Raw genomic sequence first — 18,476 nt, 5'->3', positions numbered from 1 at the left:
ACTCAACACTAATCACTTCTCCAACAGCCTGAACTGTAACCAAACAATGAGTGCTTCAAAGTAGTGAGGAAAAAAACGGGTTCTTGCTGTCAGCCATGAAACTGTACCACTTCAAGTTGTGTAAATGTGTAAATGTGACTCGCCGCTTCCTTACACATACAGTACGTTTGTTTCCTTAGACAAACATGTACTACTACTGAACTCCAACTCCTTTGTTAATCTTTTAACCAGCGTTACATAATAGAAATTTAAGTTAGACTATTGGTATAAATTCCTCATGTTACTCGAGCCATAATATAGCCACAGCTGTGCCACTGACTAGTCAAAGTGAAATGTGTCATGTTTAATAAACCTGTTACTATCACCGGGGATCTCTAGGGTGTGAGCTAGTAAAGTAAATACGGATCAGCCCTGCGGCACTAAAGTAAGGAGTACACTACCATACACTTCCTCGCTCTTGGCTCTATGAAGATCAGAACTTTGAAATTGGATAACACTGGCTTTCTTTACGGGTGTGCGATCTTTTTCCTCTGGAACTGAGGTAGACTGTTTTCAGGATATAACCTATACTGTTTAATACACAAAGTGTGGCTTTGTTGTAAGGGCCTCCAAATGGAAAAAAAAGCTATGGCTCTGAAGAGGATGATTGAGAAACATTCTCCTAAAAAGGAGAATCTGGACCCTCGAAAGTGGATAAGACCAGAGACTGTGAGGGGATTCAGTGACTTTGCTCTGAACAAGCATTCAAACAAAGAGACGGACAACAGTTTTGATGACGTAGAGATGTGTGAGTATCCAAGAGAGAAAAAAAACGTAAAAAGAATAAACAAGCTTTTTGTGCTTTATATGACAGAAAAGACATAGAAAGTGTAGTAAATGTAGCAGATTCAAGAACCGAGCACTTGAGTTTCTAATGTTTGTCACTGAAGTGAGGTGTGACAGTTTCCTTCCAAGGAAAAACACTGTATTTGCTATGTGGGTGTGTAGGTAGTAATGTTGAAAATCTCACCATCTTAGTTCACTTTACTCTATGTTGTGATATAATCCTGCTGTCTAATATGTATTAACACAATTAATTATGTATGAAAAAAGCCATGTATTAAGGCTTGTCTACTGTGTTATGTAGTGCTTGAGGCTGAGAAGGAGTTTATCGAAGCAGCTAAGAGGAACGATGTGGAGACCATGACGGATCTTGGAAAAGGCTTAAATGCCAACGTAAAGAATGTGGTGCGTCTGAAAAGATAAAGTATCTGCATTAGCCAAACAGACCCAATCACTGAATAAACTTTCATTAAACTGATAACATGTTGATTATTTTGTCTTCCTCAGCAAAATAGGACTGCCCTTCACTTTGCAGTAGCTTGCACAAACAAAGAAGCTGTTAAGCTGCTGTTACAGCGAAGGGTCAAAGTGGACCAAAAGGACAAGGTGGGAGGATTTTAAGATGTTAGATGCGAGGATTTGAGCCAAGGACAATATGTTATGTAATGTCTCCAAGTCGGCTACTACCATTTTGTGTTCTGTGTCTGACAGTACGGCGTAGCACCCATTCATTTGGCTGCCTGGTTTGGCAGTTTGGACATCCTGAAATTATTAGTGCAGGCTGGAGCAGAACAGAAGGCTGAGAACGAGGTGAAGTAGAAGGAAGAATTCTCCTCTATTGCTTCTCACTAACCAACAGAGATGAAATACCCTTAAACTGAGAAATGAATCCCATTGGGGGGTTTTTTGTTTTCCTTTTAGATTTTGCACAAACACCCTCTCAAAACAACACACTGCGATTCAGATATTTTATTATCTATACTATTTAAACTTTTAATTTTCAGTAACACTTAATAATATAGCCTGCAACATCTCCTGTAATACCCCTTAAAGTACTATATACTTTTTCTGAGTTTACTGTGCAACTATACTGTAAATATTTGAAAGCAGTTGGTCAATTCAGAGCATTTTAAAAAGACAGGACAAAATGTATCCTCTAAGCAATTTTAAATAGTAACGTCTAAAGTTACATTCCAGTTCTGTATTGGCTAAAATGTTTATTTTGCATTTGTTTCAGGAAAATCAGTACAGGTATTACAATAAAAACAACAAAAGAATTTTGAAAGCAGTTGACTCAGTAGTTAGCGCCCCCCCCCATCTAGTTTTGTAATATGTTTATAATAACCTTGGTAATGTCAAACAATATTATTGAGTAGCCTAACATCCTAATATTGCCCCGACTGCTTGAAGAGTTTGTGTGTGAATCTGTGGTCGGCTGCCCTTCCTCAGAAACCCTGATGCTTCTCCCAGAAAACTGAATTTGAATTGCAAAAACTGAGTTTGAGTTATGAGAACTGGATTTTAGTTCTGAGAAACGAAAAGTAATAAAAGTAATATGGTGTGAAGTTTTGATTAATTTTAATTTTGTAAAGTTTCGAAATTCAGTTTCACAAATACATTTAAGCTTAATCTGTGTAATTCACATCCATATGTAATTATATGAGTTGAAAAATTCACATCAAATTATAAATAACTAAAATGTAATGTTTAGTGGCACATATTTCTGACAATGCTATAACCATAAAGCATTTCGACGTTCGAATTTAAGTATAATTTGTTTAATTTTAAATATACCCTCTTGTTCTCGCGCACCTGTTTGTAAGTTTTCAAGTGCGCTAAATTTCAAGGAAATTAAACCACAAGCTACACGTTGTAGTTTGTCCATTTTTGCTTTCGTTATACTGTATCTTTTACACTGTGGCTTTCCATTTTCAAATACGGTTCAAGATGAATTTGGTTTGCATTGTAAATTCTCAAACAGCGCCCTGCCTGATTTAACAGAAAAAGTTATTTCTTTGTTTCAGGAAGGACTCAATATTTTGCACTGTGCTGCCATCAACAACCATACTGAAATCGTAGACTACATTGTAAATGACCTGCAGATGAAAGAACTTGACAAGGATGACCTGGTATGCAACTTGCACAAAACAATTGTGTGGCAAATTTCATTTTGCATGCACTACATGTGATTACCTGAGCCTCTTTTCTTGTGTTTCAGTCAGGACACCGAGCATTTGCACTGGCAGCAGAGCACGGGTGTGTTAAGATGTTACAGGTGCTCATGGAGCCATACAACATGGCCACCATGAAGCCCAACAAGGTGTGCACGAGGACTTATTTGTGCGATTTTTCTGCATCTATTTCCGAGTAGGCTATATGGCTGTTTATGCTCACGTGTGCCTTGAGTGCACATTTCAGTGTCACACCTGCAAGAAAGCTCAAAGTCAAACACTCTTTGATGCAAGCTGTTTCCCTCCCTCCCTTCTGCCAGAGAGGGGACACGCCCCTGCACTTAGCTGCCAGGAACGGCCACTTGGATGTCGTCCAACTGCTGCTGCAGAGCTTTGATACTCGGGATGAAGTCAATATGGTAGACAATCAGTGCAAACATCCTCTCTATCACGGTTTGGTTTGTGACAGTGTGAGCTCAGCGGCTAATCCACTGCTGGATGCTGGCTCCACTTGGGATCAATTGAGATGAATCAAACATCTACCAGTTAGTATAATGACACATTTAGCTTTCTGGATCGAACTTTGGCAGGTAACAGGTAAACTGAACATGATAAATGTGTTCCTTTGTATTAGTACTGATGTGGCTTAATGATGCATTAAAGTAAGAGATAATTACAAAACCTTACCCCCCAAAAGATCTGCAGTAACTAATTTATTTGCTGGCATTTAATTGAATGATCCAAGCCAACGTTCCCTTAGTGTAAAGAAATTCTACTTTGTTATAACTAATAATAATAATAATAATGATGATAATAACTTAAAATGTTAATTATGTTAGAAGAATTTTCCATTTGCATCATTGCTGACGGATGTTTTGTGCTGCAGGATGGTGAGACTGCTCTGTACCAGGCTGCAGACCACGGTCAGGAAGAATGTGCTCAGGTCCTGCTGGAGGCCGGTTGTGACCCTAACATACTCACAGTGGTACGTTCAGGCAGTATACCCGGCCAAGTTTTACTGAACCAGTGCAAGCTAAGAGAAAAATACACACATCAAATACTTACAGTAATCAATGTTCATAACATGCAAGTTCAGAAAATCATGTGTTTTCTTTGGTAACTTTTGTTTGTGTACCGGTGTATTTTCTTGGCGTTTTTTGGTACTGTGTAGATTCAAATGACTAAATACCTTTTCTACTGTTCTGCTTTTAACCGTACTACTAATATAATATGCATTATGGTGTTTATCCTGAAAAATATGTTATAAACAAAATCAGTTTTTAAAGATTCTTCTAGACAGTACAACTGCACTCACTTTGTACTCTTTGTAGGCCAAATGCAGCGCTCTCCATACAGTTGCAGAAAAAGGAGACGCGGCTCTTGTTCAAGTTCTCTTACAGTACAATGCCCAGGCGGACTTTCAAAATCAGGTAAGTAAACAACCAGATAGGAGGCAGTGGCAGAGTAATCCATCTTTTATGAAGCATAATATTATTGCTCTCAGGATCTAGAGACACCTCTCCACCTGGCAGTGAAGAACAGTCACATCCCTGTTATCTACTACCTATTGGAGGCTGGCTGCAATATCAATGCCACAGATAAGGTACAAGCTCCTGCCTAAGACAGTAAAATAAAGCATCCATGAACATAATGTAGACAAACTAATTCCTGCGTATCGTTATGTCGTGTCATGCTTTGGACTGTTAGAGGTCCCAGACAGCTATGCACATTGCTGCTGAGACTGCCAAAGCTGAGGTTGTGGAAATGCTTCTTAAAGCTGGGCCTGATATAACAGTCAAGGACCGGGTAAGATGCATTTGTCATATTAATAAAATTAAACTGTATACTAATGCTATCCAAACAGCAAAAAAATGATAATTAATGTAAGCCTTTGTCGCAGCATGATACATTGAAAATACAAGAAAAATCAAACTAAATGCAATCTCTTGCGGTTCTAATTGAATTTGTTTTTCACTGTACATGCTGGATTCGGAGTAGCAGGGTAAGACTGCTCTGGGTGTTGCAGCCAGAGCAGATGAGGTAAACATTGTGGACATGATCATCAAAGCAGAACGATACTATGACCAGAAAAAGGTGAGGGGATAATCAAATGATACTTGTAACTTTCACGAGCATAATCCATTCGCGATGCTTTGAAATCAATAATTACTTTCACCATGAATGATTCAGTGTCACATCCTCGATTAGCTGAATCCCCTCTAATTCTATTAAAGCATTCACTGTAAAAGTGATTCGGAGCCCAGAAACATTCGACATACGATTTATCATCAGTTTAATTAAGAATATGCCTTATTCTCCTCCATTATTGATTTTCAAAATGTTTCACTCTGACATTTATATTGCTAATCATACGTGTTAGTGTCTTGCCAAAATTTTCTTCCTGTGCCCCTCTGTTGTCTGGAGAGTGTGGCCTTTATCAGCCTGCTGACATGATTTAATTGCCCTTTCAGGCTAACCCTGAGCTTAATGAGATTGTTCGCACCGAGCATGCACTGACGTTCAAATTTGACCGCCGCAGTGAGAACAAGGAGCTGTATTCGATGGCTTGGCGCCTGGCGTACAAGCTGCTGAAACCAGGAGACTGGAAAAGACTGGCAACACACTGGGACTTTACTCAGGACCAAGTGTCTGCCATCGAGGAGCAGTGGACAGGTGCCATAACTCACACACTGACAGGGCAGGTTTCTGCTGTGCATTTGGCAACCCTCTGAAAATCTAACTTAACCTTCTTGAGTCAAACACATTAATTAAATACCCTGAAATCTTAGGTAAAAAAATGAATATCCCAGTATGACATTGAAATTTTTACAGCTTATTTTCCAAGTTGTAATTTGGTATCTTTAGGGTATTTTTTTGCAGGTTGACCTTTTTTTCTGAACTTAAAGGGTTGTGCGTTTACCTGCAGGTCAGCACAGCTATCAAGAGCATGGGAACAGAATGCTGCTGATCTGGCTTCATGGGGAGGAGCTGGCTCTGAAGGCCCCTGCTAAAGACCTCTACCAGGGCCTCATCTGCACTGGGAACACGAAAGCTGCAGGTACACTCTGTTAACAAGTATGCGATAAACAGAAATTTATGTCTTCTGCACCGCCTGTTCCAAAGTTTTACTTCATCAAATGTTCGTCTTTCAGATAAGATTCGACTGGAGGCAGAGCAAGTCAGCAGTAAAAGATGTACCATTTCATGAAGAGGAACACTGCAGTATTTACAATGTTCGCATCACTGTCAACGAAGCATCTCTACAGGACTACTGCAGTGAAATAATTTATTTTAAAAATAACGTTGTGCGTCACACAATTAGCATATAGCTTTGGTTTCGTCAAGTAAACAACATGTGCTGTTGGATGGTCGCCTTGCAGTACACTTCAGTACACAGTTATCTGTGCACAATTTAAAGCAAAGTAATAAATGTTCATTTTGGAATTCTCTGAACTTTTGTTCCATCTGTAATAATTACTATCATTCATACACATATATATATACATATATATATACATATATATATATACACATATATATATACACATATATACATATATACATATATATATACACATATATATATATATATATATATATATCTATATATATATCTATATATCTATATATCTATATATATATCTATATATATATCTATATATATATATATATCTATATCTATATCTATATCTATATCTATATATCTATCTATATATCTATCTATATATCTATATCTATATATATATCTATATCTATATATATCTATATATCTATATCTATATCTATAGATATCTATCTATATATATATATATATATATATATATATATATATATATCTATATATCTATATCTATATATCTATATATATCTATATATCTATATATATCTATATCTATATATATATATATATCTATCTATATATATATATATCTATCTATATATATATCTATCTATATATATATATATATATATATATATATCTATATATCTATATATCTATATATATATATATATATATATATATATATATATATATATATATATATATATATATATATATATATATATATATATATATATATCCTTCATATCAAGACAGAAAATTCCATCAATTTGGATTTTTGCATAGCTGGTCTTAAGGAAGATCTTTGACATATGTGCGTGTCATCAGTCAACTACTTTGATGGAGTGTGTGTGACAGGTGCTGCTGTGCGTTCTGGAGGAGGCTCTGCCTGCAGTGGACATGTGGCCCTTTTGGGAGGAGCTTGGAAATTTAGCAGCTGTGGCTTGCCCAATGGTGAGCTAAAAGAAAGCAAAAAACAAACAAACAAAAAAAAAGTTTAAATTGCTTTTCTAATTTACATAAACAAAGTTGCATTTGAACAACGTGAAAAATAAAGGGTACCTTTATAAAGTTAAGTGATTTTGCTTATAGAAAAACAAAAATCAAACAGCACAAAAATATTAAAGTCTGTTGTTTTAATTCCTATGATGTAGGCATCTTCTCATGCACCCCTGGACTGCTTCCAGCATACCTGATTTTATTTTTTTAAGATCAGTCCGATTATCACCATTTGCACTGGGAACTGAGATTTCCCCACTGACCAAAAAAAAACACCCAAAACATCAACTTTTGTTTCAAGGTGACAGAATTTTTATTGGTGATAAGAGTTTGGGTAAAACCCAAAGACCAAACTGCAGTTTCCAGTATAAAACTTTGGTGCTCTGGTGAGTCCTCGAGAGTCAGATTATCAATGCAGACATCAACTATAAGGTCCTGGAGAAACCAGCTGATGTGAAAAATAATACAAATTTAAGTGTAGGGTTTAAGTGCAAAGTCACTTGAAAACCCTAGAGGGAGCAGTCTAAAAGCAAGAGCTGTGCTAGATGTGGTCCGAGATACGCAACAACATGACCTTGAAGCTAAAACTGTGCAAAGATTCATAAGTATATGACTGCAAGACTCATAAAGGAACAGTATCGATGCATCACATCACATACCTGCGTAACAGGATGATGCCGTTCGACTACCACAGAGCTCATGGGTGGAGCCACTCCCATCACCTGCAGGCTGCTACGTCCCACCTTACTGATCTCATGGCGCGCAGTGACACGAGCCGTTACAGTCTTTGAGGATTTTTGTTGACTTGCTGTGACGACACGAGTACCTACCTAAAACAAGCAATATTTTTAGTGTTATATACAAATGTGATTTTTGATGAAGAGCTTTAGATGGCACAGTACAGACAACAAAGCAGGACATAGATTCAGCTGCTGTTGGTAGTTTGTCTCTATATGTCTGACACTAACCTTTTTGTGGGAACTTGCAATTCCCCCAAGAGGGAGTGAGCTGTGCACCACTGTAGTGGGAGGGAGTGCTTCTTCTTGGGACATGGGGGCACCAGAGCCCATCTACAAATAAAGGCAACAAGTGAACACAGGATCAGGATTTGGGATTTAGAGGAAGTTAGTCATAGTGCATCTAATTTAAACAAAAAGTATAACAAAGGAAATTCAAGACTGCTCTACAAATTTTTCTTTTTTAGGGCAATCACATGATTTATATGTGAAGCCAGAATTGTCTGCGACATAAAGTAATAAATAATCAAAAGAACAAAATGATCCACGTGAAAGGACATGCTTAACATTCAATAAATAAATTTCAAGAACCACGAGTGATTTGGAAAGACACTGTACTATGGTGTGTTTTCATTATAAATTAACAGTGACTTGCCACATCATCTGCTTCACTGTGCGACGGGCCTGGGTGGTCAAAATGGACTGGACTGAACTGTGTGGAAGAGGTGGCATATGGCTGGAGCTGAGCCATGGCAGAGGAGCCACGCTCATCCTCACGAGGCAGAGGAACTACGACACAAAAAGAAACCTTCATTGAGTCATTAGGACTCAGTAATAACTCATTTTTATTGTAGTTACACAAAAATCCCCCTTTAAACTGGAAATCCTGAGTTTGTATTTGAATTGGAATATTTCAATGATCTCTTGCTTGTCAGATGACACATAAAGTACCCATTTTAAACCACAGGTGTAGCAGGAGCTGGGGATTCATAACTTCTGCAAAAGTCCTATAAAGTATAAAATATATAAATATGTGCAGTTTAAAAAAAAATCCAAAGGGAAAAAAAAAAGTGCTCATTTTTAAAGCAACAGGAAAGGGTAATCAATTAACCGCCCTGGCTGACAGCATCGTATTAACATACATTTCAGTTTGGAAGACTCATTAAACCTGAAAGCAGATGGATGAGCAGATGCCCATGCTAGGCTTCATTTCTACATGCTAAAGATAGTAAGATCCAAGTCCAGCAGCCATGGTATCAACAAAAAACAAAAACAGATTCAGACAACAAATCTGACGACAGGTGGTGTAAATATAATGATGAGATATTTTTCCCAACTCATGCCAGTGGGACATCTTGGTGATAATCATATGATGCTAGTATTTTAAACACCGCTGGTCCGAGTTTAAGGTTTTCTACTGAAGCGTCAGGTAATAGTCCAAAGCTCTTAATCCAATCTTCCCAGCATTTACATACAACTAACTAACATTCATTCATTCATTCATTACATGATTCTTAACATGGTTCAAAAGGGTTTTAAATTTTATCAACCAATTTTTCATTGCCACATTAAGCTTGCCAACCTGTGCAAAGTACCTTTTGCGCAGTGCTGAGCATATTCACAGATTTAACTTCATTAAATGAGGCTTTCAAGTAAAGTGCAAAGACCCCATTCCCTCCTCTCAATCATAAATCTTAACAAACGTCAATAGCACATGGCTGCACTCTATTGGAAAAATGCTGTTTCCATCTTGTCTTTTTGTTTCAATCTCCAAAACTGCGCTAAATCAATACACCGCAGAGGCAAGGCCCACGATGCAACCACGGTACATTGTATAGAGCATCAGTCTATATATCATCCTAGCAGTACATGCTTTAGTGTGCTACATTTCTACGAAGATAAATGTTTTTCTCCACAGGCCACAAATTTACTACAAACCATGCTGATCATGAGCTGGAGGTTGTTCTGCTCGTCCTTCTGTAGAGTGAAACATGCTGAGCGCCTCCATGTTGAGAGCACATACACCCCTCATGAAGGCTTTCTTCATGGATTCTTCATATCGCTCTCGCTCTAATCGTAGTCTCTGAATCTCCGCCTGTGCCCGCTCTATAGCCTCACAGTGCTGTGCACACAGGTAGCAAAGGATAGAAAGAATTGTCGAATTATCTTTCTATATAATTATTTTTTAAAAAGAAGAAAAACACAAGATGTGCATTAAAAAAACAAACAAAAAAAAACTGATTTATTATGTTACAGCCTAATAAAAACACGAAAACATGAAGCCCTATGTAGGATGTATTTTTGGTTTCACCATCGGCACGGGCTCTACAGTGATTTGGAGAGCACACAGAAGTAATTCACAGTAATTAAGGTGGTAGAGTGGGTTCAGTGTTGGGGAGTAACGGAATACATGCACCAGCGTTATGTATTTAAAATACAAAACATGAGTAACTGTAATCCATTACAGTTACCGTTTAAAAAGGTGATATTGAAATAAATGGATTACACGGCGGTCTTTTCTTGTTTCATATGTTAGGCTATGCTCTCTATTTTTGGTAATTCCACGCTGGTGGAAACCCAAAGAAAACACGCATTAAGAGGCTCCAATGCCTGTGTCTCAATCTCGTGGCCCATGTCACCTCTACTTGTGGCCCGCATAACGAGGTGAAGAAATATTTTTTAAAATTATTCACAAAAATGATTTAATATGAAGGCAATAGGCAGAGTGTTACAGTCATCGCCCTAAAGAATGTAGCCTCATGGGCAGTATAGTCCGTGCTGCAGGGAGAATGGACCGCCATACCTGTTATGTGTCTGTGAGCGCGAGGGAGGGAGAAAAAGAGTTGAAAAGTACGAGTTGCAACCGACCCGAAACGGGAGCTGGAAGCATGCAAATATAATAATAACCACTGCAGCCAAAAAGAGTGCCTGACGAGCCCAGTTGTGAGCTATTAAGACTCGACTGTACACTGTGTTCGTGTTTTCCTCCGAAACAATAAGTTCCGCTGGAGCAGCCTTTCAACGCCTTTCTCTGTCTCTCGCTAGAAACGTTGACTCAGACAACAAAGTAAAGCTAGTTTTCGGCTACGAGCCCGACACGGAACCCGACATATTAGCCAGAGGTCCCTTTACTACGGTTCGGAGCCACAGACCTGTTTTAGATACACACAAAATAGTTTTCTATACGAGATCGCTGCAAAAAGTGCAGCCTTACCTACTGTCCACCCTACTGTTACTCATTTTATAATAAGATTTAAAAATCTAGTTGGTATTGGTATTTCAGTAACAGTAATAAATCACACAGTAATAGTACATTCATGTAGTTGTAAAAAGCATGATAATATTATTAAGTTATCCAAAGTATTCAGAATACGTTACTGTCATTGAGTAACGTAACGGAATACATTACAAAATACGCTTTTGGGGCATGTATTCTGTAATCTGTAGTGGAATACATTTTAAAAGTAACCTTCCCAACACTGAGTGGGTTATATAATGATCTGAAAGTTGATGGTTCAATCCCCTACTCAGCAGAACCTGATGCATCCGTGTAAGTGTTTGAATGTCAGGACGAAAGTGTTTAGGCATAGAAAAAACTGCTTGTATGAATGTGTCTGTAAGAGTGAATGTGGCTTGTAGTAAGATAGCACTCAGTGCTCAAACAGAGCTGAAAACCAGTCCATTTACCATGATATACTAACAAAAGTGGGATGCTCATTTACTTAAATGCAGAGAGTTTCAGTTTAAAGTGAGCATTACAGCCTCATCTTAGACACACTGTCCCACATGTACTGACCTCTGCTAGCTTAGCCTCATACTCCACAGTCATCTGGGAGCAGACCTCTTCAGCCCTTGAACGGCAAGCTCTCTCCACCTTGACTTTCCAGTGTTTCTGGATCAGAGACTGCCAGGCAAACCACACCTTCTTCTTCAGCTGCAAATTGTAGTGCTGCTGTGCCACCTGAGAAGAACGAGCCTGGCGGGGAACCACAGGGCTGTGATTTGTAATATTTACAAGGCAATAATTACGTCTATAAGTCACTCCTGTGCAGCTGCATTCGTTCTCGTCATGAATTTTATGTCGTGGTTTATACAAAAATATGAATTGGTCATTTTTAAGGAATGGCATTACCCGATGAGTTAAGTAAATCACCAACACTTGTATGAAAGTTCACATTGAAAAAACAGCAACAGTGGGGGGAGTGGGGGGGGGGAGCACAAAATTTAGTAAACCAGTAGTTTGGATGTAGCAAAAATCTCTGTTACTCTGACAATTTAAAGGTAGAGATGGGTTTTACTATTTGATGAGCATTTCTAATGTCACAAGCAACTTCTAAAATATCATGTCAAAAGGTTTTGAAATCTTCTTAAACACCATACCTCTTCTTTGGCCTCGATGTGCTGGAGTCTCCAGTGGGTGAAGGCCCTCATCTTCTCAAGCTTTTCTTTCTGTCTGTCCAGTACTTGGCTCAGGTTCCCGATAACCTGAAAGAGTCCACAAAACAAGCCCATTGGTTTAAAAAAAAGGAAGGAAGTAGAGTGCTTCTTGAATTTTTTTTTAAATTTTTGTTTGTTTTTACACAGGCATGCAAGGCATAATGTGCAAATTAATTAATAAAGACGTATATAGGGGCCTAACAAAACACTGATATGAGGACCTTAAATGTAAAAGTCTTTTTTTTGCCTTTCATTGCACTAAATATAATATTTTTGCACTCTAGTCTCCTAGAGACACGAGACATTAGTTGATGTCAGCTTGGAGTCCATGATTTTGTAATGGGTGTTTTTACAGTTTTTTCGTGTTTTGTTGACAAAAAACAAAAAACAAACAAAACAAACAAAAAACAACAACAGGTGATTAAATAAATGACAAATTATTCTGCAAATTACCTGATAACAAACAGCTAAATGATTTACTAGATAAAGCAAATAAACAGACGTGTAGTCACCTCATCTTTCCTTTGGTTGGAGGTTTCATAGGTTTGTAATAGCTGTTTAAGGCTATCTAGCTCTGACTTCAGGCCAGCTGTCTGGGCTGCATGCCTCTCCCTCTCCTTCATCATCTCCAGCTTGTGTTGCTCAACGAAGGCCAACTTCCACTTCCGTAGCTCCGTCAGCACATTTGACTAATTAGGGAATAGAGGGTTGGGCTGTCACAATGTGTTCATTACTCTACTTTAGCAAACATGAGCATCTGTACAAATATCTGTAGTTGCTTTTAAATTACATGAACAGGTGTGCCAGACAGATGCAACTGCACAACACAGAAATCTTGAAGAATTCATCTCTAAGTTTTCTTTTGCTGGACTCAGTTCTTGACATCTGAAGTCCAGCAAACTTAAGCCAGATTTATGCTACTGCACAGAGTGTAAGAGTTTTCCACCAGAGATGTATTATTTTACAGTTCTGATGTGTAGTTCCAGGTTTAGAAGAACTTTCAAACCCCTCCCTCAACACACGAGTGTACTATTTAACCCACATCTCCTTCTCCTTCTGGCTGGTACTGCTTTTTTCTTAGATTAAGCTTTGCACAGCTTAGCAGGTGATTGGCTGTCATCTGCTCTCCATGAATGAGCTGTACAAAATCAGAGGAAAAGGGCAGGATGGACACCCACATGGAGACACCCATTTCCTTTAGAATAATGTCTCCAGGAAACACAGTTAAAAGGTCAACGGTTCCATGAAGAGCAGCGAGGTGTCATCCTTTTCAAAAAGTCATCCTGAGGCTCAGACACATTCCCTCTATATAATCTCTAATCTGACCACAGGCATAGTATAACTTTCTAATGACAATGGCAGAGAAAGAAGAGTGTGAAAAATATCATTATGATCAAAAATGCCAGAAACTATCTATGCATCAATGCTGTTTGCTGCTATGTAAAAGCCCACAGGAGAAACCGAGCGGCTGTGAAGGACAGTTGTACACTGTGTGGAAGCAGACTAACCTTCAGGTTGTTGCTCCACGTGTCCAGAATGTTCTCCATCTTGTTTATGTTCTCCTCTGAAATAAACATCTCTGTCACAACACACTCAAAGGGTTCTGGGGTATCTGGCCTGGACCTCTCAGATGCCACCTGTAACCTCTCTGAGGGATTATCTGAGAGCAGTGACGCCCTGCTAGACAAATGACCTGCCATCTTCTCAGCTGGAGTGGGAAAAAAAAAAAAAGCACAACCGCAGACAGACAGGCAGACTATGGCTGAGAATATGAAACAGTATTATGACAGTTACACATAATAAGTATTTTGTTTCTCTGAAATTTTACAATTATTTTACCACGAGAGGCTCTTGAGTGTGTCGAGTGTGGCCCAACAATCAAGGGGGAGGCCTGTGACGATCTCAGGCTCCTGCTAGAGTGCCGCCCATCCTTAGCTTCAATGGCAGAATCTGAAAGAAGATACAGGAGTTACAGTGAGCAGGTAGAGGAATAGATAAATGTGGCTAAAGATAGATTAAAATGATTGATTTAAAAAATGTAATCCAAAAAAGTCAGAAAACAAAAAACAGCTTAAGAGCAGAAAATGTGAAGGTGAGAGTGGTAAATAAGATGAGTGTGGCTCCTTGTCCAAGAAAGCATTTATGTCAATATCTTAATTAAATTCTGCAGGGAGGGAGAAGAGAAAGCCTGCACTCTAAAGAGCAGTACGGGCAGAGTGCCAGGAGATCATTACCAATTGGCCCGTCTGCTTTCTACATCCTCGTGCACTACTCCATGACAGTTAAAGCACTAAACCTCAGATGAGAGTCACAACAGGGGAGGAAACTGATGGAGTGTTTAAGATGTGGGTATTGCAGGGGAAAGAGATAGGGGGTACAATGTGACAGACTGATATCTAGCCTTTTACACTGGTTTAAAAGATGAAAATATAAAGCTGATGAATACACACACACACATTTTCTCCATATTTTGATGCCAAATCCTTTCTGACAGACGATCATTTGATGCAGACAGTGTCTGGAAGGGCTCATATTCAGTTTCAGTCAGCCAGTCCCGGTGAACTGTGTGTCTGTTTTGTTTTGTTGCCTCTTTTTCTAAGCTCTCTAGACTAAGATGACCTAGATGACTGTGAACCTACACAGACATGTGTATGAAAGTGTTCTTCATACAGGAGGAAGCCACCATACCTGGTACACGTTGAAACTTTGTGCCATCTTTATTTCCACCCGCTGCAGACAGATGCGAGGTGCTCTGCTGCTTCAACTGAACGCCAAGCGCGTCAAATTTAGGGGTGATAACAGCATAACGGAGGAGCTCCTCATACTCATCCTGTTAATTGATAAACAATAACAAAGAACAAGGTGGTCAAATATCAATTGAAGCATATTACAGTTTGTATTTTTCTGTGTATTGTTTCAAGTCAGTTTATTTTGGTTACAACATTTTAGTGTGACTCTTCTATTTTGACACCTAGTGATGCTAAGACCATGTTATGTAAAGCTTTGCTCAACCTAACAGAGTCCATTTGGACTTGCAACACAGCAAAACTACTTTCACACAAGGTTCTAGTTCAAGCAAGCTGATATCACACACGATTTTGGTTGGCAGACTAATTCAAATGGTTGGACTCAGACAACAGCAAACTGAATCACCAATCGTGTAAAATGTTGAATTTAATATCCAAACCTTTTCAGAGCAGCTTCTAGACAATCTGTCCTTTTACCATTTAATACAAAAACAAAATAGATGAGTATTTCCTTTTAATAAATAATAGTTTTCCAGTGGTGGAAACATGGTTCCATAGAATTATGAGTGTAAATAAAAGCACATTTTCACCTGAAGCTCAGAGGACACGGAGCTGCCCCGGTCCGAGTCTTTGGGGAGAACAGGACTGGTTGGTTCTTCTTCGTCTGAGGACATCTAAACACAGAGATATACAGTGTCATAGTGCTAGTTTAATAACACAGCATGAGCTATCAATAACTGGCCATACGGACGGGACCTACTTTGGTATGTTACTATATAGTATTTATTTTAATTTCAGCTATGGCCACCACCGTTATCTTTGGCAGCTATTGATAGTCGTTGGTACTCTTTTGTTTGTTTTGCAAACCGTACATGGACATAAAACATATTCGGATGCGTTTGATTTATAAAAGAAACTTTAATACTTATTTCAAGCTACAGCTGAAGCCTTCTGTTTAAGTTTCTTTAGCCCAAACGCTAGTTTCTACATTACAAACTAATGAAGGTACACACAGAGTAAACAGAAAACTTCCTCATGCACAAAGAAATCCACGAATATGCTTATCTGTACGCTTAAAAAACTTTACATTTTTCTATATTTTACTCATTTACAGGCGCATTAATTGATCGAGTTAAACAAACATCGTTAGCTAAATAAATCAGAGCTAAAGCTAAAACAGAAATGGACAAGTGGAGACAGAAATACAGCTGCTCATAAAAAAAAACTAAACTACTTGAAGTGAGTATATCTACCTCTGTAAGTAGCGCCGCTTTTCGGAAACTTAACTATTTTATATAACCATAAAAAGTACCACGCTTGCCCGTTTCACAAGTCGTCAGTTGAAAGGTGCTTGGGCTTGCTTTGCCGTTTCAAACAGCCTGGCTCTTAAACAACAGACTCTCTGATTGGCTACTCTTTTTAACTGGCCCTACTATGTCGCCTCTGATTGGTTAAACTATTCCTATGGCAACGATAAGCGGAACGAAGCTACTTGTCTTGTGTTTTAAATATGAAAGGTGTGCAAAACCTTTTACTGTGATTTTGGAAAATATTTTTTATTTACTTCACACTTATTTTAGCCTCCAGTGTCACAGTGCCGTAAGTATCAGGGTTTTAAACTAAAGGAATCATGGTGATAGAGGCAAATAGGACCTCTTCTTTTATAACAGGTTGAAAATTAATACTTGAAAGACCTACTTTAATTGCCCCTAGAAAGTTTCGGGTTTGCTCACTTTGCTAAAGTTACAAAAATGATTGGCTCATTTAAAGAGCAACATGGTTTCCATATTGTGTTTCAAATGCAGTCTGATGTTAGCTGAGATTATCTGATTAAGTTCATTTTCATGAGGAAGCAAACTCACCTGTCTTAGGAAGGTGTAGGTCATTGGGGAATACCACCACCCAGTGAACCTCCCTGTGGTCATTTCTCTATTGTTCATAAGCCCAAATGCAGATACAGACAAGGGTTCACAATCTGAATTGCAGCAGTGCCTTAACCACTTGAGGACTTATTAGTACTTAACAGTATTATGGCACATATGTGGGATAGGCCTTAACGGCTTGGCAATAGTAGCCTGGGACGGACTCCTGAGAGAGGAGACATATGGTACCTCTCAGCCATGGCAGAGCTGAAAGCAGCACTGTTGGACTAGAGCCTCCTCACCAGCTGGCTCAGAGTACTTCACTGTCCGAAGGTGTCCAGTCAGCATTGTTATAAGACCCGCAGCCTGACATTAAAAAAAAAAGAAAGAAGTAGTGACTTTGGTAATCTTCCCCTAAAACAACAGACTTAGAGGAATCGCACAGTTTTGGATGTAATACATTTTCAAATCAAATATACTGTACTTACTGGAAGCAAGACCTGGCACAGGCAACCCTCAGCACACACAGACACACACATTTTATTACATGTCTTGACAGCTGACACAGGCTGTGAATTTGAACCAGAACTGTGAGGCGCAGAGGATAATCCTAGCTGCTCGGCGGGGAGTGGAGGTTTCCTGTTGAATGACAGGAAGCTGTAACTCCCCACAGATTACTTATTTCCATTTCGGAGCAGATGATTCACATGTTTTGAAAGGTTTCAGTGATGCGTTCATCGCAGTTTCTCTTTCGAGGTGATTTTTTTTTTTGTCATTCCAGCATGGTGTTGCTTTGCTTCTCTGGTTTTCTGTCATGCTGTGGTATATTCCTAATTTTCTGCACTTGTCTTTCTCTGTAGGAAGGTTAAAATGACAAGGACTGGCTAAGACTAGAAAATGACAGGATTTGCATAGAAAAAGCAAAATAAAAAGAAAGAAAGAAAAAAAATCAAGGAGTTTTAGACCCTTGTGCCATCTTTTTGCAATGCACAATACAACACATGGCAGATAACTGTAGATGTGTTTAATACTGCCCAGGCTCTTCTTGTCTGCTACACGATTTCTTTGCCTTGAATGCCCGTAAATTGTATCTTGCATAAGATTAAATAAAGTTAAGTGTAGGTCTGACATCTAAATTAATCTAACTAACACAGAGCAGCAGTTAAAATCTAGGCAACTTATTTGAAACCATCTCCGTTCTTTGCAAAATGTTTTTCTTTTGCTGCAGAAAAAAAAGTGATAAACTACTGTTGATAAGTGGTTAGATTACACCCGGTATTACCACCTAAATGCTTTCTTTAGATCCCTTTTGTGAGTTTCACCTTCCTCTCAGTAAAAGAAATGCACCTGGGCTTGTG

At 38.6% G+C, this 18,476-nt stretch overlaps 2 protein-coding genes across 6 annotated transcripts; one reads left to right on the top strand and one right to left on the bottom strand.

Annotated features, from left to right (window-relative positions):
* The first annotated feature begins 182 nt into the window (after positions 1 to 182).
* On the top strand, positions 183 to 6,493 carry ankdd1b (ankyrin repeat and death domain containing 1B). Its single transcript, XM_080893591.1, has 15 exons — positions 183 to 787; positions 1,127 to 1,227; positions 1,330 to 1,428; positions 1,534 to 1,632; positions 2,847 to 2,951; positions 3,041 to 3,142; positions 3,314 to 3,412; positions 3,880 to 3,978; positions 4,325 to 4,423; positions 4,498 to 4,596; positions 4,701 to 4,799; positions 4,992 to 5,087; positions 5,465 to 5,666; positions 5,920 to 6,051; positions 6,146 to 6,493. Exons 1-15 carry the CDS (start codon positions 613 to 615, stop codon positions 6,199 to 6,201), a joined length of 1,662 nt encoding a protein of 553 aa, XP_080749717.1. The 5' UTR covers positions 183 to 612; the 3' UTR covers positions 6,202 to 6,493.
* Positions 6,494 to 7,032: 539 nt separating this feature from the next.
* On the bottom strand, positions 7,033 to 16,635 carry poc5 (POC5 centriolar protein homolog (Chlamydomonas)). 5 transcript variants are annotated; one of them, XM_080893588.1, is made up of 13 exons: positions 16,569 to 16,632; positions 15,847 to 15,930; positions 15,198 to 15,339; positions 14,349 to 14,459; positions 14,018 to 14,265; positions 13,022 to 13,198; positions 12,453 to 12,557; positions 11,869 to 12,048; positions 10,011 to 10,194; positions 8,728 to 8,861; positions 8,304 to 8,405; positions 7,995 to 8,165; positions 7,033 to 7,295 (listed from the first exon to the last, which is right to left on the bottom strand). In XM_080893588.1, the coding sequence occupies exons 2-13, from the start codon at positions 15,928 to 15,930 to the stop codon at positions 7,161 to 7,163; spliced, it is 1,773 nt and encodes a 590-aa protein (XP_080749714.1). In that variant the 5' UTR covers positions 16,569 to 16,632; the 3' UTR covers positions 7,033 to 7,160. The 5 variants fall into 5 exon arrangements, 4 of the variants coding, with proteins under 4 accessions (XP_080749714.1, XP_080749715.1, XP_080749713.1 ...); XM_080893589.1 differs by having other exon boundaries at positions 16,578 to 16,632; XM_080893587.1 differs by having other exon boundaries at positions 7,034 to 7,295; positions 16,510 to 16,635.
* Positions 16,636 to 18,476: the final 1,841 nt, after the last annotated feature.

The sequence above is a fragment of the Rhamphochromis sp. 'chilingali' genome (genome assembly GCF_963969265.1).
Source record: "Rhamphochromis sp. 'chilingali' genome assembly, chromosome: 10".
Lineage (NCBI taxonomy): Eukaryota > Metazoa > Chordata > Actinopteri > Cichliformes > Cichlidae > Rhamphochromis > Rhamphochromis sp. 'chilingali'.
Note: the sequence above shows the minus strand (reverse complement) of the source record. Positions and strands in the feature narration are given on the sequence as shown.